We start from the raw sequence: 24,645 nt of genomic DNA on the forward strand, positions 1-24,645 counted from the left end.
TTTCGTCTGACTCACATATTAACCATAGCTATAGGACTTGGTGAACCAGTGGGTTGACCTAAGTAGGAAGTCCCAAATTCCTACATAAATCAAAGGAAACACAATGCACAAAGCAGTTAAATAGGGTTTGGAAGGACTGCCTGGTGTTTATTCTACTGTCATCCTGACCAAATTGGTCAAGGAATCTTTCCTCCAAGTACTGTGACATGGGTTTTTCAGAGCTAAACAGGAAGTTGAGAGGCATACTGGTATCCAAATAGACAGTACAAGACCAACCTCTCTGCTGCCTTAAAGCCTTTATGCAGTTTTCTATAAGCCAGTACATCTGAATAGTACATAAGTAACATAAAATGAAAAAAAGAGAGAAAAGCCAAAGAGGTAGCAACTCATCATACTTACATAACTGTATTGTCATCAACTAAGATATCACAGCCATGAGCAGGGCATGAAATGGTCTGAAAAAACCAAAAAGGTCATAAAAGGAACAGTGTTTATCCTATTTTTTCATCACAAAGAATTCCAAGGCAACAGACTTCACTACAATCCATAGCAAAAATAGTACATTGGCTCTATCATCCCATCCCAGATGTGCCACTGTGCACAGCATGATTCCTCCCACGCAGAGCAAAGACGCTGCACTAACTCCACGTAGCTCCCCCCAGCTTCACCCGTGGCAAAGACTGCAGCCCCCAATGCTTTGGGGGTTGGGTTTTCTTTGTTGTTATTTTGCAGTTTTTTAAACTTTAGTGGGGAAGAATTCTTCCCTTTCTTCACTTCTCCTCTCCAATACACAGAATTTCCAGAAGTCAGTCATGAAGTAGGTGAGCTGATATTTTACCTGTCCCATGCCTTCCTCCATTATTTTGGTAGTTAAATATTCACTCCAGCACTGCATACAGAACTTGTGTCCACACTCTAGGCCAGTAAAGTACTGCAACAACAAAGAACAAGACATTGGATCATTTTATCATATGGATTCACTCGATCATTTAGCCCTTCTTGGTGCTGTGCAGTTTATCACATCGCTCATCCCCCACACCAAACTCGAGACGCTACTATTTATTTTGCATCATCACCAGTATAGAACATTGCCAATGCAGCTTTAGTCACGCTTTCAAAGACAGATTTTAATCCCCAACCCTAGCAGCAAGGAAAGGTGTGGCTGACATTTCCATCCTGCCTGCTCATTTAAAATGATCCTTGTTTTAGGAGTAATATACAGAGCATAGCACGGCTCCCCTGTTTTACTCTTGCAAATGAGTAAAATAAATGCAACACCACCAAACAGGTCACAGTTATAAGATGATATAGTCTTCTTTCCTCCTGCTTTTCCACTTGGCTTGCTACCACGTGTGGGTGCTGCCCAGAAGTCCCAGAATATGCACAACAGCTATGCACAGGCATTAATTTAGCTCCCTCTTGTATAGGAAACAGTAAGTGATCAGCAAGCAGTCTGCATTACTGGGTGAGCACTAAACCACAGAAATAGAAAGAATTGTGTGCACTTACACTTTTAAGGCATATGCACAGTTTGCCAACTTGCTTGGTAAACTTCTCCCTGAAACCCAGATGCTCATTAGATAAAGACACTAAAGATTCTAATTGGCAGGTGTAAATTACTAAATAAAATTCAATAATGATTAGCTGTTGCAGACAGCAACAAGGACAACTTCATCTGTGTATGCATCATCTACACAGAGTACGTCAAGATACCATCTGGGACTGAATAGTTACACAAGGGGTGAAGAAGCAAACACTGCTGAGGAAAGACTGAAATTAAGTTACTTTTCTCAGGTCATCTTAAATTTATTTTATATCCAGAGCCAGGGGCAAGGACAAACTATATTTAAAACAGTTCACCCATACCACTGTGCAGATTACTATTTGATGGGTTTGCTTTTCAGACCATCTTATGCTCAGACAGCAAGATAAAAAAAAAGAGCTCCACCCTGCGATACCACCAACTTGTATGAAACTCCACAAATTAAAGAAACCTAGTATCCTCTGCAGAACAGCCCAAAACAGCAGCAGGATGCTGTTAAATAAGAAAAGGAGGGAGTCCATTTTAAGAAAATAATGTTCTTCCAAACTGTCTCCTCAAGACTCAAGATTACAGCCACCACATCGACCATTTTGTTCATCCGACACAGATATATTAGCTAGGTTACACTCATTTTCCAATGCTACAGCACTGGGATTGTGCAGGGAAGGTGCTTTTTTAGCATGTTCTTCCCACGGGCTCACCATTTTGTGATTCACACTCGTCTGGCACTCCTGCTGTCAATGAGGGCACAGGTTTGAACCTGAGGCTTGGAAATGCGCTGTGATGCTGCAGCCAGTGAGCCCAACTGTCTGCCATTCCCACAGCCCTGCCAGAGCACTTACCACCACCACCAGCAAGATGGGTTAAATCTGACCTGACCAGTCAAGAGAGAAGCAAGCTGAGCATCTCACTTTACTCCATGTAAGAACAGAGATACCACCCAAACCTTTGCTTTGTTTGGAACAAAACAAAAACAAAAACAAAAAAAAAAAAAAAAAAAAACAAAAAAAAAAAAAAAAATCAAAGCAGTGTGTCCTGTCAGCACCATGGCTCAAGGAGACAGGCGACTGACGGCCATGAGGTACACCTTCCAAAAAAATACCTTCCAATTTCTGAACCATTACTGGGCCAGTTAACAAGATACCTCCGCAGATTCTACTGTGGCCAAGTGACACTCCCTGGAGATGCAGGGTTATGATAGAAAAGCCCCAACATCTGTAACCCTCAGGATGCCAATAGCACACAGCCTGAAGACAGCACTGACTTTTCCTAGAATTATGGCTCCTCCAAATGTGACTGGAATGAAGCATTGACAAGGAGATCATTCCTTAATAAACCTAAATGCTCCTGCAGCAAGCAAACACAGGGAAGCACTACAGAACGTAGGTAAGGTAAGTACATCTTCATTTAAGACCCACTTCACTTATTTCAGCCAGTGAAAGATTTGCTAAATGCCCACACAGAAGGCAGCCACCACACTACCTCCCAGGCTGCAAAGAATTCAGAGTATCTTCCAACTCATTTCTTTACTTTGAGGGAGTTCCCAATTATTTTTGGCTAAGCTGACAGCAGATGTCAAGGGAGCAGGGAAAAAGGTCGACATAAAACCATCAAGTGCAACGGGTAAGACTTCTGAAACAACATGTTATCACAAGGGACAGCTCTACTTTCACCCTATCTGTACCCATCACCTACATCTCTGGCGAAGCCAAGTGCTAGCAGCAACACGCTGCCCTTCAATACCTGTCCCTGCTCTTCTGGTAGCATGAAACTGATCAAAGATGGGATCAACTGCTCCAAGATGTGTTTACCGTGACAGCCTCGCTCAGGCTTTCTTTACTTTGGTAATGATGACAGCACCAACAGACTAAGTCATCTGTGTGTCCTTGGAACAAACACATGGTTTGGACAACAGCACAGAGTTCCCCAGACACCCCCACCCCAGCAGCCTCGCTCAGATGGGACCTGAAGGGTGAGATGCAAGAGAAGAGGTAGGCAAAGCCATGACCCTCTTGATTCCTGTTGTCACCAGTAAGGGTTTTGCCCAAAATAACTACTGGGACTTGACACTGGTTCATGGGGATACAGAGGGACTAAAACATCCCCCCTTAGGTTTTCAAACCAACAGGGTGCAGGCTGCCATGAGAGCATCAAACACGTCCTTTTGCAGGTGCTTCCCAAAACTTCCCATCACAGTTCTTTGGAGACGACTGAAGAACGATAAAGACTTTGTATTTCCTTTATATGTGCTGTAAAAGGCAGACAAATACCACTTGCAATGACCCCATGAGCAGCTGAATATTCAAGACTCTTACATTCTTATAACAGCTATACATTGTAAAATTTAACAGGCACAACTCCAAACTCTCAGCTTTCTATAGGCTGAAAAGGGTTCTCGGAAGAGAAAATACAGCTTTGTCTGCGGGGAAAAAGAAAAAGCTGACCATTGCAAGAGGATTTAAAAGCTGAGATTTTAGGTTAGTCATTGAACATAACTTTATAATTCACATTGACCAGAACAGATTCAAGACAGATTTTAAACCAGATGGCTTACAGTCACTTTAGACAGACTACAGCCTTTTACCGCATAAATAGTAATTATTAGTTTTCCTATATGCTCCAACTCTTATGTATGACAAAGAAACAGAGGTTCCCCTCTGCTGTCTCCTGACTTAATCAACACCAACAATACAGGGATACCCCTGTTCACCAGTGACATCCGCCTGCTCCAGCTAAGAAACTGCTCTTCTAACAACAGGGCCACTACTATTTTTAATGTGCTATTCAAACTACAAAACCAGGAAGTATTAGTGTGCTTTGTGCAGCTCTTTCCAGCAGCCAGAAAGCTGCTTCCCAGGCAGCACATGTCATTTCCCCCCTACCAAGTCAGAGGAAAGGCCTATCAATTGTGAGCACTGGGCACACAATTGTTACCACCCAGCACAGCAACTACATTAAAAAGGGAAGAATAATATATTAAGAACATGAAATCTAAATTTGAAGTTTCCAAGAGGACCTTTTCTGGAGACGGACATTAAGATGCTAAAGATGTCTCCTCCCATTTTTCCCCCTCAATGCTTCTCCTATTTTCATTAAAAATGTTGCATAGCCTAAAATCAAATTTTTTTTCCTTACTACCTAAACATGGAAAGTCTACAGTGATTAAACAACATGATTTTAGCATAAGGTAGAGGGCCAAACAAATTTCTCAAGCTTGTCTTTCTTTTCAAGGCACCTCAACACAAAGCAAGCAACAATTCTCCTTTGCAGTTATTCTCTAAAAAGGAAGTCAGTGCACACAAAGCTTAAAAGGAGATCCACGAAGTCTTGTGGTTACTGGCTCATGAGCAATAGTGATATTAACGCTGAGAATCTCAGCAGCCTGAAACTGGGCTTTGCTCTGCTCTGCCTGCTCCAAAGCAAGGCAAAGGCTTGCACCCAGCCTACACCAGCAAGGGTACTTTATTCAAGGCTACTCAAACCCCAAAGCTCATAATGGTTTCCATTCCTGCTGAAAAGGAGGCTCGTAAAACACACTCAGAGCAAGAGTGGAACCCTCGTGGCTGCTCTGCTCCTTACAGGTCAGGCAGACATTACAGTGTTTTGGAGGGTCAGGACAGCTCCATCAGGAACGACAGGTTCCAATCAAGGAAGAATTTCTCACATGCGTCAGCACCCTGCCTTTTGGCAAAGCCACGGATTAACTTTCATATTTGAGCTTTTCCGCTCATCTCATTCTCTTCCAGGATCTCCCACCTTTATGTCCTGCCCCTGGAAAGTCACAGCAAGCTTGTCCAGAACACAGCAGAAGCCTGGACCTCTGATGAGTGTCTGGGAAAGTTTAGTATTTGTCAATAGCTACAAAAAAAGAACCACCATCACCAATTTTAACACAAAACCGATTTTTAAAAAAGACTAATTTAGAGCCCCAGCAAGCAATTTACCTAATCATCTCCAATTAAGAAGGTTTGCACAAACGTTATAAAGATCCAAAGATATCCACATTGGTTGTGTTCTCCAAACAGCACAACTTCTACCTCTAACTCCTACTCAGTTTTATTCTAGGCTTTCTAGCTTGACTACTTTGCATCATTATTTACTACTTTTATAAGCTATTTCCGGTCTTGTCATTCTATTTAAGTAAATCACTTTGCTCGTCATGCTTTCCACATATTTTTTCTTTCATGTATCATTTATTTGCATGTCTAAATCAGTATCTGACCTTTGTAAAAAATCACTTGATCTATGCTTGCTTCCTTCTGAACAACTTTACTATTCTGCTTCCCAGACCCCAGCACCCTCAGGTTTTCGCAGAAGGGATAATAGTTTCATTTGAAATGCAATCCCTCTTTAGGGAAACTAATACTGTTTGAGGTTTGTTTAAGGAAAATAAGTTTGTCGAAGCACACAGTAAGAATTAAAGAGAACACAAAGCACTACATAACTCCGTGGTCCCCCACTGCATTACTTGGCTCAGCTGCAGCACTCACAACTTAAGGTTAATTGCATTAAGAAACAATCTTGAACACTGTTTTTTAATATATATAGTACAGATTAGATGATTCAATTTAAAAAAGTGAAATCTCAGTTTCATTTCAAAGACTTTTTTAAAATACTCTTGGAGAAATCCTTACAGACTTTTGCCCAAAAATGTTAAGTTTCAGACAGCAAAGTTTGGGGAGTTACTGGTCAGATACCACCTTGGTTGCCAGGTACTCACCGAGTTTGGGTAGTTCAGATAGCAGATCTGACAAGGCATATCCTGGGCTGACGACCTTGTGTTCATCTGGCGCGTTCGAGACTTTTTACTTGGATTAATTACGTGACACTCTGCAAAGAGCTTCTCCAAGTTGCCATCGAAGTACCTGCATAATGCATACAAGAGGATGAAAATTTACCTACCCTCCCCATAAGTCTTTTCTCAAATTTTATTTGGGAGTTAAATGTTCAAAGTTGGTTTTAATATTTAAAAAAACCTCAACACACCAACTACTTTTAACAAACTCTTCATTAACAGAACACAACACAGCCCTGACCGGAGAGGTGGATATTAATCAATGACATCACTTCAGAGATTCTGGCTTGGATTGGACACTCTTGAAAATTCAGGTGCCTTCAATTCTTCAGATGCATTTCAAGTAATTCATGATTCTCCACAGTGATTGCTTTGCATTAAAACTCCAGGACAGGAAAGTAGAGCAAGAGCATCCTACTTCACAGTCCAGGCATCAGGACACCAGGCACAGGTTTGATGCCCCAAAGTTCCATCAATTCTCTTTTCAGCATAAGCCATCCATTTTTTCCTAATATTCTAATCACTAAAACATTAAAGGGGAGGCAGGAAGCAGCAATCAATCACAGTTTGTGATTCAACAGGTCCCTAGTTACTGTACTTCATGTTTTCCTCCGTGTACGCAGTCTACATTGTGAGCCCCAAAGAGGTCTTGACTTCAGTTTTGGCACTTCCTTCTCTGATCTAAGAAGAAATGCGTCAGTAGAGTCAGACACCTGGTTCAGCTGATCAAACACTTATGCAGGGTCACCAACTCCAACTAAGGCAACTGCAGGACTGCCTTTCACACATTTTGGTCATCTCCAGAGTTTGGGAACGGCTGCTAGGTCTGGACTGTGATCTCCAGCTAGGCTAGTCTCCAATTTCACACTAAATACCTTGTCCATGTCCAAAGCCTGCACTGTTCGTATCTCAGGCCAAAATCCTAGCCATTTGAGTACCTTCTGTCTCCAGCTGACCTATTTTAACAACGTCCTAAGAAAATACAATTCCAGGTTTACTATGCTTCCATCTCATAGAAAGGAGGATGCAAAATTGTTTGAGGGGAGACAAAAGAATACTTTCTATTTTCTATTCCCTTAAGGAAAAAACATACTGGTTTGGTTTACAGGCTTACAGAAAGCTCTTTAACTTGGTGAGAAGGACTAGCTCTGAAAGAATCAGTAGTAGGCAGGTCAGCCTCTTCCCAGTATCAAGACACCACATACCCTTCTCCACCCTGCAGCAGCTGCAAAGATCAAATCTGACCCTTAACCAGCTAACCTTACCTACATGTATATCCCCCATTCAAATCCAGCAAACAAATCATTCCCTCCCATCATCATTATCAAGTTAAATCCAAATAAGGTGACACCTATCTAGGACTGCCCCCATGACTACAGACAGACAACTGTAGTCCCCATAGCTAAGCAGACAGGCAAGACTTCAGTTAAACGAGTCTTAACTCATCACAAACCATACCAAAAAAAGAATCTGCTGTCTACCAACAGACAGAATCGAGGCTTTATGCTGGGGAAAGAAGTTACTAGGTGTGTCTGAAAAATGTGGGATTAGGCCTGGTATATAACACCTGATCAAAATGCCTCTGGCTAGGTCATCTTATCCCACAGTATTCCCAAAGAGTTCCAAATCCAGAGCAGCTCGCTTGCAGCACCACCTACCAACCAGACTTTACTTACAATTAAAAGGGTTAATCTCACTGCTGGTTCGTATGTTTCTTGATGCAGTTCACACACTTTATATCTTAATTTTCAAGACACTGAATTTTGAAGGTAGTGGTGAATTCTGGCACTGTAGCACACACGAGGCTTTGCCACTGTTCTTCAGTGTTAGCTCAGGGATTTAACTCAACCAAGTTTTGTTTGCCTTCAGGATTACTTATATCTAGAAAATTTTAGCAAGTGAATTCAGTGCAGTCCCATTATAGGCAGTATTTGTTTATTAAAGAGTCATGGATAAATATTAACTCCACAAAAGGACTCCAGCTTTCCAACTGTTCTTACATGCAGCATGATCAGTGTAAGACACCCTCCATTTGAGAAGAGCAGACAAACAGCTGGGTGTGATGTTTGCAAAGAAAATAGTTTTGAAGACAAATGCTATGATGCAACTTTAATACTGGCATTTGTGGTTAGCTAAATGCTTATGGAAATACCAGAGATATTTGTAATGGTGGGCTCTTTAAGGGTGCATGTCCACATCAGGAACTTGACTTTACACTTGCACCAGACAGTTTTATTTTTACAAAATCTCTGCAAAACCTACTCTTCTGAGCCATGACACCCCTGCCTTATGCCAAGACACACAGACAGAAAGTCACCAACAACTTTTCACCTGAATTACCAATTCCCTCTAAATATCAATGGGTAACTAATTCAGAACAACCATTTCCTTTGAGGCTTTCAGTAGTGTCCCAGTAACAGATAGAAAAATAAGTGATTTGACATAGTTTGATTCTCAGGGCTAAAGGCTAGGGATAAAGGTAACTCAAGTAAGATGCACAAATCAGAGTCTTTAGCCAATTTAAATATTTCCAAAGCACCAATACACTGCAAGGCATGCAGGTGCTTGTATTTTGGTACAATAGCCACAGCCCATATCAAGTAATTTCTGTGTTAAGTGCCTGGTCTCTCCTACGCTTCCACAGGAGACGAAAATGAGGCAGCTGAGAGACTCAGCCAGGGCCATGCAAAGGCGGGAGAAAACATAAATCTAAGAAAAAAAGGCTAAATTTTACCTTTTAACTCTGCTGCACTCTTAATTCTTACAATATTCACTCTGCTCTTTAGGATTACCATTTGTGAACGTCACCAGTGTTAGGAGAAACAGGGTACTAGGTACTCCTCCTTCCCCATGCTGTTTTCTTTTAATCTAGTTGCTTGCTTTGCTGTGCCAGGGTGCACCAAGCAAGTAATTTCCAGAACTATTTGCACATATGTGTCTCACTCAAAATCATGCTGTCACTGGGAAATAAGAAAATAAGAACTCCACAAAATGCAGAGGAAAACCTAGGTCTCCCCAATAATACAGAGTTCCAATGGATACTCCAGACTACCAGTCCTTATGCAAATACACTGAGGGCCCAGTCACGAAGCTTGTTCCAGTTCCTTCAATGTTTAGGAACAAATCTTAATTCCAATTACCATGCCTTTTTTCCACTTGTTCAAGCATCAACATGGACCGTCCATTTAAGCAGATCTCCCTTTGCCCTTCCCATGTCCTTTGGTCGAAGGAGCTATAACAACCTCTCACCAAAGCAGGTAGGTTTCTCACATGACATTTCTCTACTTCCCTGTCCCAGCAAACCTTCTCAACCACTGGTTTTGATTTCCATTCACCCTCCTTGAGGCCAAAACAAATGCAATCCCAGTTAAGATTTCACCGTGATCTCACACAACTTCACCTGTATTTCTGCTGCTCATCTAATGCATACCAAACAACGTCTACCTTTCTCCAGAACTCCGTCACATCAGCAGCTCCATTTTACTCTCTACTAGAAAACCCCTATTCTTTTCCATCTCTATGTTGGGGAGACCTATCGTGACACTTTGTACAACTTTCACTGCTAGGATCTTCCCAGCTGTCTGTTTTTTTTCCCAGTATGACAGCTGGATCCTCCTCCAAACCAAATGCCTCCAAACAGATTTGTGCCAAGTCATTCATTAACACTAACAAACATTCATCACAAAATTAACTGATAAGGGACTTACTAACAGGTTCCATCTAGTCTCCTACTTCCCTCTTGAGCGAATTAACTCTACACACACCATACTAAGAGTTAAACCCAATGTATGCCCCGTATTTTACATAATATAGTTGCATGCTATCATCTCTGCTGTGAAACATGGGCCAAGTCCTTTAATCCCCTCCTCACTTCCTTCACAACTCCAGGATTTTTGATTTTTCTCAAATTCTCATTACTGAAAGGGTTGCTTCTTGGCAGCTCGGTCCTTAGTTTCATCTGAGGAAGGAGCACAGCACCTTTAACTGCCTTTTCAATCCCCTGCCCTCTTCTCCCTTTGCAATGAGGTATTCAGTAATTCTAGCACTTCTGATACTTGAGAAATGTTATGGTCTAACCAACCAACATCAGGCTCTTTACTGAATATAGCTGATTTCAACAACTGGTTCTATTAGTTTTTCAGAATTCACTCTCTTTATCACAAAGCTGTTTTCTCTGCTACTTTAAAATGAACAGACACACCAGTGAATTGTTTTCAAGTTTTTCTATAATTTTTCCAAGGCTTACCAAGTCCATAATAGTTATCAAGCCTTTTTGGCAGAGGGATCAAGCTGTCAGCTTCTTTTATTTCCTCAAAATTTCCTCCTGCTATTGGTAACTGCCTAATCACAATTTTCTAGACATAATAAAATCCTATCCAAGGGAGTATCAAAGATAAAAAGCCTTTTCACTCAAAGAAAATGCTTCCAGTACACACTTTGGGGATATTTACCTCAGTGATACATTGTGAACATTAGAGAATAAGTATACTCACAGTAAAAGATATCTTCATACCAAAATGCCTGCCATACACAATTTTTCACCTGTTCAGCCTCTACTGAATAGTGTGAAGTACTTATTTGCCCAAATGAAAGCAGACGGCCAGGTACCTACAGAGAAGAGTCAAACCCTGAATGCAAGGGGAAGCGGCAATCTGGGCTAGCAGCCAAGCCACCAGGGCCATCCTGGCATCTGTCCTCTGCTCAAAGGGAACAGAGACATGCGGCCACCAAGATAAGCACTGATGAGGGACTGCAAAACCTGTGTCTGTACCTCCAGGGATTAAGTTGGGCCTTTGACTCTTTGACTACACCTTGAAACACTTTTTTTTTTTTTTTTTTTTTTTGGGGGGGGTGGGGGGTGGGGGGGGGTGGGGAGATAGACCAGGGGAAAGGCACATAAAACAGGAGAGTTGCATTTTAGTCTCTTCATCATGAGGAGGTTCATCCCCAAAATTCCCCTCAGGAGGGATGGACACTATCCAGCCATAATAAAATTGGAAGGTAATCCAGATAAAGTTATAAACTAAAGCACTTCCTTCACTTATTTCTGAGGTTACCTGATCAATCTGCACCTGCTAGTCTCCTGTCTCTATTAACCAAGCTTGTGAGACAGAGGAGAACACAGTATTTAACATCTTTACTGTCCAAAATATGTGCAGCACACAAAAAGTTGAACTCGAGTACTTCCTCTGCTACCCAATTCCATCCTACAAAGAAATCTACCCCAAAACACCAATTTTGCTTTTGGACACAGTCAAGTAATTAGTGATTCACCAGTGGGATAGGGCAGTTTTTCAATTGTGGCTATTACTTCACTGTAAGTGGAATAAATACCTGTAACATATCTGCCCTTTTAATAACACCATGCAATTACTCCATGACAAAGCTGGCATAGACAATAATAATCTGCTTATTAAAAATACACAGAACAATACAATAAAGCAATGAAGAGGTTTTCATGTTTCAAAACACAGACATTTTCATCTCACGAGCTCAGACCTCACCACACTCACCAAAAAAGCCATTTCGTTTATCTGCTTTACTACAGGCAAAGTTTGATAAGGCTGCCTGTTACGTCATGCTGACTCACGATGAACTAAGGTAAAACAGACACTGGCTAGGTGCTGTAAACATACACCATTAAGCAAGTGAGTTCAAGCTCTGACTTGGTGTGAAATCAAGCCCCAAAAAGTGCACCCAAACATTACATCGTCACAGGCATTAAATCCACTGAGACTGCAGGCAACAACAGGAATTTCCTGGGAAGCCTTGCTAATGGTTATTAGGAGTAAAAGAAGCCAAATTTGTACCAGTTCAACTGTTTAAAGTAAGAGTGCCCCCCCCCCCCCCCAAATTAAAATCTATATAAGTCTCCAACACTGTTGCAGAACATGGTGGATTCACTTGTTGTAAGCACTTTTGCTTGGCGCCCGTGAGAAGTGCAATAGCAGCAGTTACCTGCTGGCTCCCCAGCACGAGCAGATGCTCCAGCCCGGGGTCACGCTCTGCCTGGGTTTAGCCCGCACAGCAATGAGCGCACACTAACAGGCAAGCCAGCATGCAAGTTTAGCCATTAGCAAGCTGGAGATTTCAGACACAAGACTTTTTTTTTTTTTTTGAGTCTGAAGTACATTCAAGTAAAATGTAAATTTGGGTAGTTTTCCATTTAAAAAATAAATTAGTGTTTGAATTTATTTTTTTGCCTAATTAAAGCATGCCTCTCTACCTCGCCACAAATGCTTCCCAGAGTTTTTCAGCTTATTTGTACTAGCACAATGATGCAGTAAGATTTGCTGGGCACACACAAAGCCAAACAAGTCTCAAAAGTGATCTCCTTTTCAGAAGAATAACCACATCTAAATTTGGGCTTAATCAGGCTTGTCATGTTTGTCTAAATGAGACCCACCTCCATTTCAGCAAAAAGATGTGACGTGTGGCTAGCTCATGGCATTATTTCCAGCTCCACTGATATTTCAAACTGATTGTGTTGCACCCTAGCTACTGAAGTGACCACCTGCCCCCCACCCTTGCCTTCGCCTACTACCACAGCAATTGCAAAACCTTGAACACCATGAGCCAGCTCCCAGACTCTTCCTCAGCCTCCCACTCCTGCTTTAACACAGCTGACCATCAGCAGAAGGCTGCAAAGGGCTCCATGGAAGCTGTTTGGTGAAGAAGTGACAGAAAGCAGCACCAGCTACTTGAGAGAAAATGTTTTAAGTGTTTTTCTAATACATCGGGACACCAATCAGCACCAAAACCGTGACTAGTGTGCAACAGGTCTTCATAAGCAAGGGTCATGTATTGCATTACTCACAGGGGTAATCCTATAGAATTAAGATAACTATTTTAATGAATATGTACCAAGAGTAAATGTTTACCTGTGGACTTTCTAAATATTTACACATACTTAAAATGTTTTGGTTGGAAACTGTTAAACCCTTACAATAATACCTCACATACAAGTGGCTGACACTCCCCCCTTTGAAAACACCTTTATTTTTTATTGATAGCAGCCTTAACAAACAAGATTTCAGTAAGAAGGGGAAAAAATCCTATGGAATAGAGGGGTTACATTTCAGTACACTTACGTAGAGATATCTCAAAGTGAGATGTAGGTAGCCAAGGAGAGTGAGCTTTAGCCTGACCTGAAGAACCAGCACAAGAAACTCAAATACAAAGAAGTGACACACACTATAGAAAAGGGACTAAATCAGAATGCTTAACAGCTGTAGTCAGATTTAAATAGCTTTAATGTGACTATATTTGTAACACAAAGCTCTCATACTTCCAACATTAACTAAGAGATCAACCTCAGGAAAATAAAGGCAAGGCTAGAAAGCTTTAAAAAAATACAATCACTTCAAAAAAAAATCTAGGCCAAACAAAACCTGAGAGATACCTGAGCACATCACTAACTGAAAACGTTACACAAAGGGGGCTAAATATGTCCTAAATCCATTATTCCAGGACAGCAGAAATGTTTAAACTCCAAATCTATCTATTAGCTGACTGAAAATCTGTTGCTCTTCCACACTTGCACCCTGCGTGAGAGTACCAAACTGCATGGGCCAAGCACATAGCACCTACAGACTGTTAAGTGGCATTTATGAATTCAACAGTACTACCAATAATTGCTTCTGCTTTCTGCAGACCACAAAGCATCCTATCTTCTCATTCCCTGATCATCAGGCAAAGGAAATGGTAATTGAAAGAAAGTGAAACAAAAAATCCTACCAGACCCTGAGTCCTTCTACCCTCACTCCCCACTCACCCATTTCTGTCTCAACACTTGTTAAGACCAGTAAAGACCCTAACAACCAGTAAGTCCCTGTACTGCTATTGGGGCTCCTTCTGGTCCACACTAATTCTCCCCTCAGCTTCTACAAGTAAACTGAATTCTCCAGCTCCCTCACGCTCTCTTCAACAGCAACATTGGCATTGAAAAGAAACAAATGCATTAGCACTGTAGCTGGATTTGACCTCCACTGTACAATAATAAACTATAAAAAGTACCTTTACCAGCAACATTCTACAAGAGCTGGGAATCAAAGAGAAATAACCATAAAATGCTCTGCTCTAAGGGGGAGGGAGAGGCAAAATTCAAGCCATTGCTTACACACATACTAAAAAAAACCTAGAGCTGCAAAGATGAAGATAACACAGATGCACTTTACCAGCACCCTTTATCAGTCAAGAACAATTTAGTCTCAGCAAGACTAATAAATAAACATGTCAGGAATACGCATGCTAGCACGACATGCAAGAGCAAATAAACCCAAGTCCAAAACAGCTGCATGATAACAGGAACCTGTTCCTGCTTGCCTTTTCCAGAGCCTGTGAAAACGCTGCGCCTGTGGTGTTTTCAAACTGGAAGGCAGTCCTTCCTCCAACAGTCAGTGAACTTCTAAAACTTCCCTGAAGTATACTAGGTATTAATAATATTAAAACAAGAAGTCACTCCCTGGCAAGGACTGTTAAAGAGGGAACGTTTAGAGCTTACACAAGAGAGTCTCGTGCCACATACTGTGCATTCATCCATTCTCACATTAATCTGATAATAAACATTTCTTGCAGGTCTGAAGAGAAATGTGACTGCATGCTAAGATGGCTGCTTACCTCTCCATCAGCTTCTCTTTATCCCAGTTGAAATGGCTAAGCAGTATTCGAGTGATAGTCGCTGGATTCTAGAGAAAGAAAAGAAAAATAAATAATTAATTGTTTGACCCAGTTGGTATATTTTTATGAGAACACCAAGGAGAGTTTTGAATAAGCAAATGGAGAAATTGGCGTGTTTGTTAACATAATCTATGCAGACAATACATGTTAACTAACATATACCGGGAAACAGTTCAACTTGACAGAAAAATTTAAAAAAAAGCCTCTATAAAGCAAAAAGACTACATAAAATGGGAATACGGTCAAAACCTTAAGGAACAGGTTAGTTACTGCTACCACAAGATGCCCATGTGCCAACATCTCCACGTCCAGCATGTTTACACAACATAAACCCAGGATGTTCATAAAGTACAGGGATGGCTAATTGCCATCCATCCTATCCATTTTTGCCACAAGCTTCCACACTATTTGCAAAACAAGAATATTCCTTATTTGTCCCAACTCCAACCACCAAAATACCTGAGCTGAAAACTCTCCCAGAAAGTAAACAGCTACCAGTGTAAGATGACGATGCCCTTTGAAATCTCCGGATGTTCCCAGAGCACCCCAAGATACAGAAAATACTATGTAATTATACAGCTATGGAAAGATATCACCTAGAAAGGTCAAATAAAACCAGAAATAAAAGCTGGTTTTCACTTGTACACAAGTTTTTCTTCCAATTTAATCTGTTTCATCAGCCAAGCTTTGGTCATATGAGAAACATAACAAATCATATGGCTTCTGTTACACCCCAGAACCATGTTTTAGCTACCTAAATCCAAACTACCTCAGCTCAGTTCGAGGACCATTTACATGCAGCAGAGGCAACAGCGAGCATCCTGAGAGCGGCTAAGTGTATTTTGCCATTTGACACCAAAATGGAAGCTTGCCTTAGGGCAAATTTTCAATGGACACTCTGAAGCTGTTGAAAAGTAGGACATAAACTAGCAATGTGATTTTCTGAGCCCGCAGGCTAGAGCTACAACTTGAAGCTGCCAAAAGCCAGTGCTGCCACCCAAAGCAGCGATCCCACCCCATCCTTACCCTCAACTGCACACTTGCATGTCCTGGGCTCACCAGTCCTAGTACAGCCACCTTATACTGCAACACTGCAAATTACTGGCTTAGAAATGGGTATTTTCTCTTTTTTTTCCTTTAAGTTGTTTTTTCACTGAATCAGTTCCCCAATCTGATTGCCTGACCACACAAACAGCTGCATTAGCACAAGGGAAAGGGCAGGAGGGGACAAGCAGTGCAGCATCTTTCTGCAGCAACACCAACAAAACATTCACTGAAATAAAGCCCTAGGGTCAAAATCTAAGCACAAAGAACTAGTCTTGTGGTTTATACTATAAAAAGTGACACTCCTCTCCCTCTGCAGTGTGTTCTTACTCTTATTAATGCCAGCACAGCTTGTTTAAAGCCAAACTAAGAAATTTTTCCCACTTAAAAAGCTCATGTGAATAAAAGCAGCTTTAGGAAGGGTAGACCAGATCCCTGATCCGGTCTGTGTGGAGCCCCATAAACAACTGGGAAGGCAAATCTGCCACATGGTATGGTGCAGAAAAACTAGAAACCAGTGTTGCCAAACACTCTGTATTGTAAAAATGCAGCCCCAGTCCTTCTTTGAACAAGTCTCCCAGAGATATAGATCCAAGCTACTAACTGTAATAACACAACGAGGTGCTTGGCTGACAACCACGCGTGACTGGTCACTGCCAAGCAGTGAGACAGCACCCCAACCTTCAGCACACAAGATTGCAGTGCTGCAGCTGCCTGCTAAGGGGGCGAGCCCACTTTTGGGCAGATTTACCCATTTCCTTGTGTCAAAGTAGTGACAGTGCAGCTCTGGGACAATCCAGACTAGCTTGCTGCTCTGGTGGAGTTGTTTTCCCCTCTCTTTGTAGCTCTCAGCCAAAGAAGCAAGCTGATACACCTTGCCCTGCAAATGCAAGGGCAGATACTCTGAGTACATATACCCTGAGGCAAGGGTGAGAGGCTCTTCAGGCAACAGGATGGATGGTCTTTGAACACTTTGTACCTCCTAGGAAGCCGCATCCTCACCTTTTGCCCTGGCAGCAAGGCTAACAAGTGCTCTGCATGGTTAACACTGCTCAAGCTGCTATAGCACATGGGAATCATGCTACACCAGCATGGAACCCCATTTAAAGAAGAAGGGGGGGGAGGGGGAATCAAGAAAAGGCTTTTCAGTATCATCAGTTCCTGATCCAGCCCAGCACGCATCAGCACAGACCCTGTGCCAGCACTGCAGACAGAGGGGAAAAAGCAGTTGAACTGTTTCAAGTCATTCCTGCGACCAAGCAGCTGTATGGGAATTTAAGGGTCTCTTCACCAAAAGGCTACTCCAGCTTCAGGGAGGAGGACTGCAGCCTCTTTCACAGCTTTAGTTTTTGATCTTTCTAGATTACTTTGTATTTGGGTCTCCAGAAAACCTTTTTCTGTAATACTATCTGTATTATGTAGCAGTACCTAAAGGAGCTGTTAATAGCTCACTTAAACATGCTTCCTAGAGCATCTTAATCAAGAACAAAAATATACTTTAGTAAACAAACTGATCTATCTCTAGATAATCCTGGTTATGATACCAGCTCCTATAGTCAGTACAACTTTTACTTTTAAAAAGATTTCCATGGTCCACGACAAGTCTTGCCTCAAACCAGGAAATCTCTTGCTAAATGTATCAGTCAGATAGCAGGTGTAGGTTTCTCTGTGTAATCCTTCCAGCACTCTTACATTTATAAAGCACATTACTGGAGCCCCTCAGCACTGCTGTGCTCTAGAGTTACAAATGAGTTTCAGACAGTAAAGCATGAAGCTCTTTTCAAATACAAGGATTCTTCACTCAGCCCCAGAGATCTGCCAGAGGTACAAAGAAACAGTATTTTATTTATTTCTCAAGCAAGAGCATTAAGACAGCTTTAAATTAGCCTAAAGTCGTCTACCTTCTGCTACAGCAGCCCACTTGGCCACTGTATTAAGGGTTCTGAGAATACCTATTAATCACTTAATAGGCTAAGATGCAACTGAGGTAGTGGTCTCTGGCTGACTTTTCTTTTTAAAGAAGACAGACAGGTTCCCCCTGCACTGAAGAATAAGTTATGCCATATTGATAAGGAACTCAAGTGGTCTGCAGTGATTATCAAGTGTGACAAGGCAAATCCAGCAAATAACTGCTCACCAAAGGACACGTGGTCATGAAGAACAAGAGAGTCTCATTTCATCTGCAGCTTCTCCATTTTCCCAAAGTGGCACTGCAGCTTTCCAGAACAAGTTTCCCTAGATCAGTCCCCCCCAGGTATCCCAGCATCACAAAAAGAAAGTTGTTTTCCCACTGTGATGGCAGTGTATGAAACAGCATGTTATTTCAGATTATACTGCAGAGACCAGCACTGTTGGCTTGGTGTATTATAACACAAATACTATGTGAGGGGTAGCTTTTACTGGCTTCTTGGGCTTTAGCTTCCTCTAGCTACAGCAGTATTTGTTCATCATGTTAATTTACCAAAAAAAAAAAAGGAAACACCAGCAGCATGACAAGCTCCTACCAGAAATAGCTGGGCTGTCTGCTTTCTCTGCTTGCCACATCCAAGATCTAGTATTTAAACCTTAACTAGTTGTTTCACAGATACATAAGAAGGATTAAGACAACTGTGCCCTTGTTCATACGCAGTGGGGACAGCAATACAACCTGAGCCGGCATTACACAGGGAGGACTGAAGACAGGGAGGGGGGCAGTGCTAAGAGGCTTGGTTTGCATAATGTAAACCACAGTTAAATACAAATGCAGAAACCTCTGGCATTAAGGACTGTTCTAATTTAAGGCAAGGCACACCAACAAGGTACCGGGTAACAGCTGCTCCACATTAATTGCTTGCATGCACACACTTACCTCGCCATTACCTGGGAGCAGCTTTGGAGGAATAAATCACAGCATCTATCACAACAAGAGGTTAGCTGCTGCAGAGCAGCTATGTGCTGTAACTTGGTCATATGGGGATAAAACGCCACCAAAATAATTTGATGCTTCAACCCCTGTTTTGACACTAGTTCTGCTACAGCCCTCTACCAGCAATCACTCTGGACACTCACTCTAACACTGTGAAAATTAACAGAGTATTTAAACAACACTAGATTACACAGTACTGGTACTACAGTTTCTGTTCTGAAACTGGATGGGCTTCTCATTTGGCACACAGGATTACTGCCTATGACTTACACCACAAAGGTTAGTTATGACCAAGCTAACGATGACGCTCAGACAGGGGATTACTACGCAGGCTTGAAGCTGCGGCAGGGAGAAGCGCGCTTTTACAAAGGGTATTTTCTGTTTACAAAGAAAAATTTTAATAAGTAAAGCAGCCAGAAACAGACAGCAAGCATGGGAAAAGCAAACACGTTCAAACACTCCGTTCTCCTCCAAACCATGGTTTGATGAAAGCTGAAACAGCAGATCTAATTTGCAACAGCCACCTATTAAATTTTACATGTTGAAGCCGAGGAAGATTGCCTAGAGCTCAGGGCAGCAAGCCTGTTGATATCCAGATAGGAACGAAACCCGAGGAAAGCAGCCATTTTGTTGAAATTCTCAGGGCACTTTAAAAGACTCCCTGCCATAACTATCTCGCTAACAAAACATTCATAATAAAGCTCTGCCCAAAGAGAAACACAGTCAGTCCTTCAGCAGTGGTTTTTTTTTTTGTTGTTTTTGTTTTGTTTTGTTTTTTGTTTTTTTAGGCTAACAAAGCAGCCAAGTCCCAAAAGTGCTTCAAACAGATCCCACTTCACTGCTTTTCACTGGAAGTATTTACACTTACTGTCATTATCAATGTTGCCATGCCTGGGCACGCCAATGCAAATGGGAGATACAGGGATGGGAAACCCTGCAAAGGTCTGGACTTCTCCAAAGAAGCATTATTATTATTTGAAATGAAACCCCTTAATTTAATAGAATTTCATTGAACTGCAAGCTTGGTCACTAATATCTGAGTTGAATTCTTTTTCCTGTCAAAATGAGAAAGTATAAATTGGAAAGAGGAACCTGGATACACTTAAATGCATAAATGAATTATAAATTAAAGATTATTAGGACATTAGCTTAAATCAGAATTTCAAAGCAGTATAATTTGCTGGATGTCGTTTGCAGTACTTGATCCATTCACGTTTTCATCCATCAAGATGAGCTGCGCAGTTAATTCTTGCAGTTATTACCAAGAAAAGCATATTTTAGAGTTCAGCTTCTCATCACACAATAGGAGTAAGTTCCTGTTTCAATTTCAGCATTCACTGCAGACAAAAAACATTTAAGAAGACTCGAGCTCAGTTATCCAGCAAAATCCTTTCCAACCTCGTTGAGACATGGTATTGATAAATTATTTTGTTTCTCTCTGTTTCATGGCTGGTTTTCTAAACATGGCAGCTTTTGCATTTCAACAGTTTTCATCCCAACTGCAGCATCTATATCCCAATAGCAGAGGCTTTTCCACACTCGGTACAACGATTCCAGTTTGATACCACTTCCAGTTCAGTTTTCTACACAATCCTCACTCGTGAATGAAAACAGACACTCCAGAAACACTGGCTTTGCCCAAGCCTCAGACATCTGTAAATGGTTCAAACCTCAGCAACATCCACAGATATATTCTACAGGTGCGTGACACAAGACCATATTTAAATTCCCCAGCAGAAGGAAACCAACTAGTTTCACATCAGTTGACAAAGAGTAAGAGTTTTGCTGGGTGGTGACGTATCGCACACACTGGTGGAGGAGCAAAGGGCTGTCTAAAGACCAGCATAGAAGCTAACGCCTGACAAACCAAGCAGCATGAACATCTGCTCCAGTAAAGTGGCATCTAGGGACAGCGTGTCACCCCCCCACTGTATTTAATCAGTCAAAACCCCAATAGTAGAGCACCAAGGGGAAATTCTAAATGCCCTCCAAACACGTGCAGGATCAGGCAGCATCTCAAAGCTTGTCACCATGCACACTGTGCCATGGAAGGAGGCATTAAGAAAATAACCAAAATGTTACACTTTATGTTAGCAGTTAGAATAAGAGCAACCTCACCATGAGAAGGCTTAAAATATTTCTTGGTAAATTAAGAGACTTTTTGCTTGCCTCAGGTGTAGCTCTCACTGATGGTCTGCAGACCAGCATCATCAGATATGTCACATGTTTTTCCCCAGTGATCTCCAGATGACTAGGTCATGGAGGTGGGGTGCAGGCAGCCTCAAGACCAATACAAACGGGCAATACTCAATTGCATTAAAAGCCACCACCAAGCAGGAGCAGAAACCCCCCCATAAGTCTTCAATTACTTCAAAACCCAACAGGTTTTCACACTGACAGTCCTTTCTGAAGGACCCTTTCTCCACCCACAGCACAGAACAAGGGCAACCAACACAACAGATCGAGCACCATACAACTGCTTCCTTCATCAAGTAATAACAAAGCGGACACCAGCCTGAAATTCTGCAATAACTAGGTCACCTACTCTCTCTGAACACCACTGCTCTTCACTTGCATCTTTTCCAGGCCCATACAGGTAACCTTAGACAGAAACACAGAGATTAGAAAGTGTTTTAAATAAGCTTTTTGCCTGAATCACATTACAGTAAGACTGTCATTGCAAGGTTTGCATTATTTTGCAAGTGCACTGAGACACCTTCATTTGTGAAAGTCCATTCACATCTACTCTTTCAGGAGACAGACTTACAAGCACAAAACTTGTTTCTAGCAGCGTAATAAAATTCCTGGGAACTGAGCATAGAAGATGACATCTAAGTGCTGAGCACTTCCAGGATGTGATCTCCTGAAAAGGGTTATCTTCAAACCTGCTAGTTTTTAACCAACAACAACTGAACACTCGGAGAAACTACTGGAAAACTTTCACGTAATGTAATATTCCCTGGCTCTATTACAGACAGAACATAAGAGGGCTGCTGTGAGAAGATGAGGACAGCAGCTGAACACATCAGGCTGCCACTACCCATCCATATTCTCCTCCTCTGCCATCCCCTGAGGCTCAGCGGAGAATCACACCACAGTTTCTGCCATTAGCCATCTCACGGTTTATGGGGCCAGTACAACACACCGGTGGATTTGAGATACTTCTCATCTTCCGCACACCTGTTATAAATAATAACAACAAAATTCATGCACTCACCAATGTCTTTGTATTCTACAGCCCCACTAAGTTACTTTTTCAAATCACCCACCTCTGAATCACCCCCCAAAATTACCTATTTCCTTCTACTGGCATTTCCAAGCAACTCCACATGAATTCAGGCTATTTCCCCGCCACACTGCCAGTCTCTGCTGTCAACTGCTGTCCTCCAGCTGGCATTTACCACCTCACTGTAACTTCCCATTAACACATACATAAGTTTCAGCTTCGATGGTGATCATCTCCTTAGCTTCCTACATCTTTCTTCATCTCATTAACTTCCCTTCACACATCATCTCTTAATTTTGGAAATTACATTCTACAGAATTACTGAATTAGTGCCATTACATGATGGCATCAAATGGCAGCTTGATATTATGATCTCAGTTTGTAGTAACCTATATGCACTTTACTGCTTGTTTCTAGCTTTGATGAGCATACACTCTTTTAGCAGAGGAAGATAATAAAAAAGCAACTTTGGGGAAAACTCTATTACTTCAGTTAATTGGTTCAAGAGACAGAAACGAAGCAGTCAGCTGCTTCACATTTTCTCTAAGCCTTCTGGAAAGTTTTCAGGTTAATGATTAGGAGCCGCAACAAAGACCCATTGTCTAACAAAGCTTTTAAAATCAGAAAAAAATACTAAACCAGCAACTCCAGACGAAGTAGCAAATTTGGAAATGCAAAAACTGAATTCACACTGTAATGCTTCTAAAAAAAAAAAGATGATCAGATGGATGGGGGGTGGATGGGGGAGGGGAACCACAACCCATCCCACTGCTACCAGCTTTATGCCAGTGGCAGCAATAGATGCCCAGAGAGGGGTCCCAGGGCAGCAGGAGAGCACCTGAGGAGCAGCACAAAGGAATTCCAGCCAGAGAGTCAGCTCCATCAGAGCCCAACCTAAATGCCTCTGTGCAAATGCACATAGCATAAACACGAGGAGGTAGAGACATGCACACACCTGCAGGGCTACAATCTCACTGGCATCACGGAGATGTGGTGGGACAGCTCCTACGGTTGGAGTGTTGGGGTGGAAGGACACACAGGGGAGAGTTGGAGTAGGGGTCACACTCTGTGTCAGTGACCAGCTGGAGTGCAGGGAGCTCTGCCTGGAGATGGGTGAGAAGCCGACCGAGGGCTTACAGGTTGGGATTAAAGAGAAGGACCTGATGAGATGCATCCACAAGTCCTGAGGGAACTGGTAGATGAAGTGGCTGAGCCACTATCCACCATATTTGAGAAGTCAGAGCAGTACAGTGAAGTTTGCGCTGACTGGAAAAGGGGAAATATAACCCCCATTTTTAGAAAGGGGAAAAAAGGAAGACTTGGGCAACTACAGCCAGTCTCACCTCTGTGCCCAGAAGATCATGAAGTGGATCCTCCTGGAAACTATGCTAAGGTACAGAAAATAAGGAGGTGACTGGTGACAGCCAACATGGCTTCACTAAGGGCAAATCCTGCCTGACAAGTCTGGTGGCCTTCTACAACAGGGTTACAGTGTTGGTGGACAAGGGAAGAGCAACTCATATCATCTACCTGGACTTGTGGAAAGCTTCTGACACTGTCCCATGCAATACCTTTGTCTCTAAACTGGAGAGACATGGATTTGATGGATGGGCCACTCAGTGGGTAAGGAACTGGCTGGACAGTTTCACTCAAAGAGTTGTGGTCAGTGGCTCGATGTCCAAGTGGAGAGCAGTGACAGGTGGCATCCTCAGGGGTCAGGGTTGGGACCAGCACTGTTTAACATCTTTCTGGTGACATGGACAGGGGGTTGAGTGCACCCTCAGCAAGTTCAACGATCACACCGAGCTGTGTGGTGGGGTGACACGCTGGAGGGAAGGGATCCATCCAGAGGGACCTGGGCAGGCTGGAGAGGTGGGACGTGCAAACCTCATGGAGTTCAGCAAGGCCAAGTGCAAGGTCCTGCCCATGGGTCGGGGCAATCCCAAGCACAAATCCAGGCTGGGCCATGAGTGGCTTGAGAGCAGCCCCAAGGAGAAGGACTTGGGGGAAATCAGTGGGTAGAAAACTGACTGTGAGTCAGCAACATGCACTCACAGCCCAGAAAGCCAACGGTACCCTGGGCTGCACCCAGAGCAGTGTGGGCAGCAGGTACAGAGGATTCTCCCCCTCTGCTCTGGTGAGACCCCCCTGCAGTGCTGGGTCCAGCTCTGGGGCCCCCAGTGTAATAAAGACATGGACCTGCTTGAGCAAGTCCAGAGGAGGCCACAAGGATGCTCGAGGGGGCTGGAGCACCCCCCCTTATGGAGACAGGCTGAGAGAGTTGGGGTGTTCAGCTGGAGAAGAGAAGGCTCCAGGGAGACCTTAGAGCAGCCTCCCAGGACTTCCTGTACTTAAAGGGGCTACAGGAAAGATGTGGAAGGACTTTTTACAAGGGCATGTAGTGACAGGACAAGGGTTAATGGCTTCATACTGAAAGAGGTAAGATTTAGATT

General features: G+C 42.5%; 1 protein-coding gene across 1 annotated transcript in view; it reads right to left on the reverse strand.

Moving 5' to 3' along the window:
* Nucleotides 1-24,645, reverse strand: part of ARIH1 (ariadne RBR E3 ubiquitin protein ligase 1) — a 65,485-nt gene that overhangs the window by 22,826 nt on the left and 18,014 nt on the right. Inside the window, exons 2-5 of the mRNA XM_074916880.1 lie at nt 14,958-15,025; nt 6,264-6,408; nt 839-931; nt 400-455 (exon numbers count right to left, since the gene is read on the reverse strand). Coding sequence (XP_074772981.1) covers nt 400-455; nt 839-931; nt 6,264-6,408; nt 14,958-15,025 — 362 coding nt within the window. The remainder of the gene's footprint in view (nt 1-399; nt 456-838; nt 932-6,263; nt 6,409-14,957; nt 15,026-24,645) is intronic.

This window comes from Athene noctua, chromosome 13 (assembly GCF_965140245.1).
Source record: "Athene noctua chromosome 13, bAthNoc1.hap1.1, whole genome shotgun sequence".
Taxonomy (NCBI): Eukaryota; Metazoa; Chordata; class Aves; order Strigiformes; family Strigidae; genus Athene; species Athene noctua.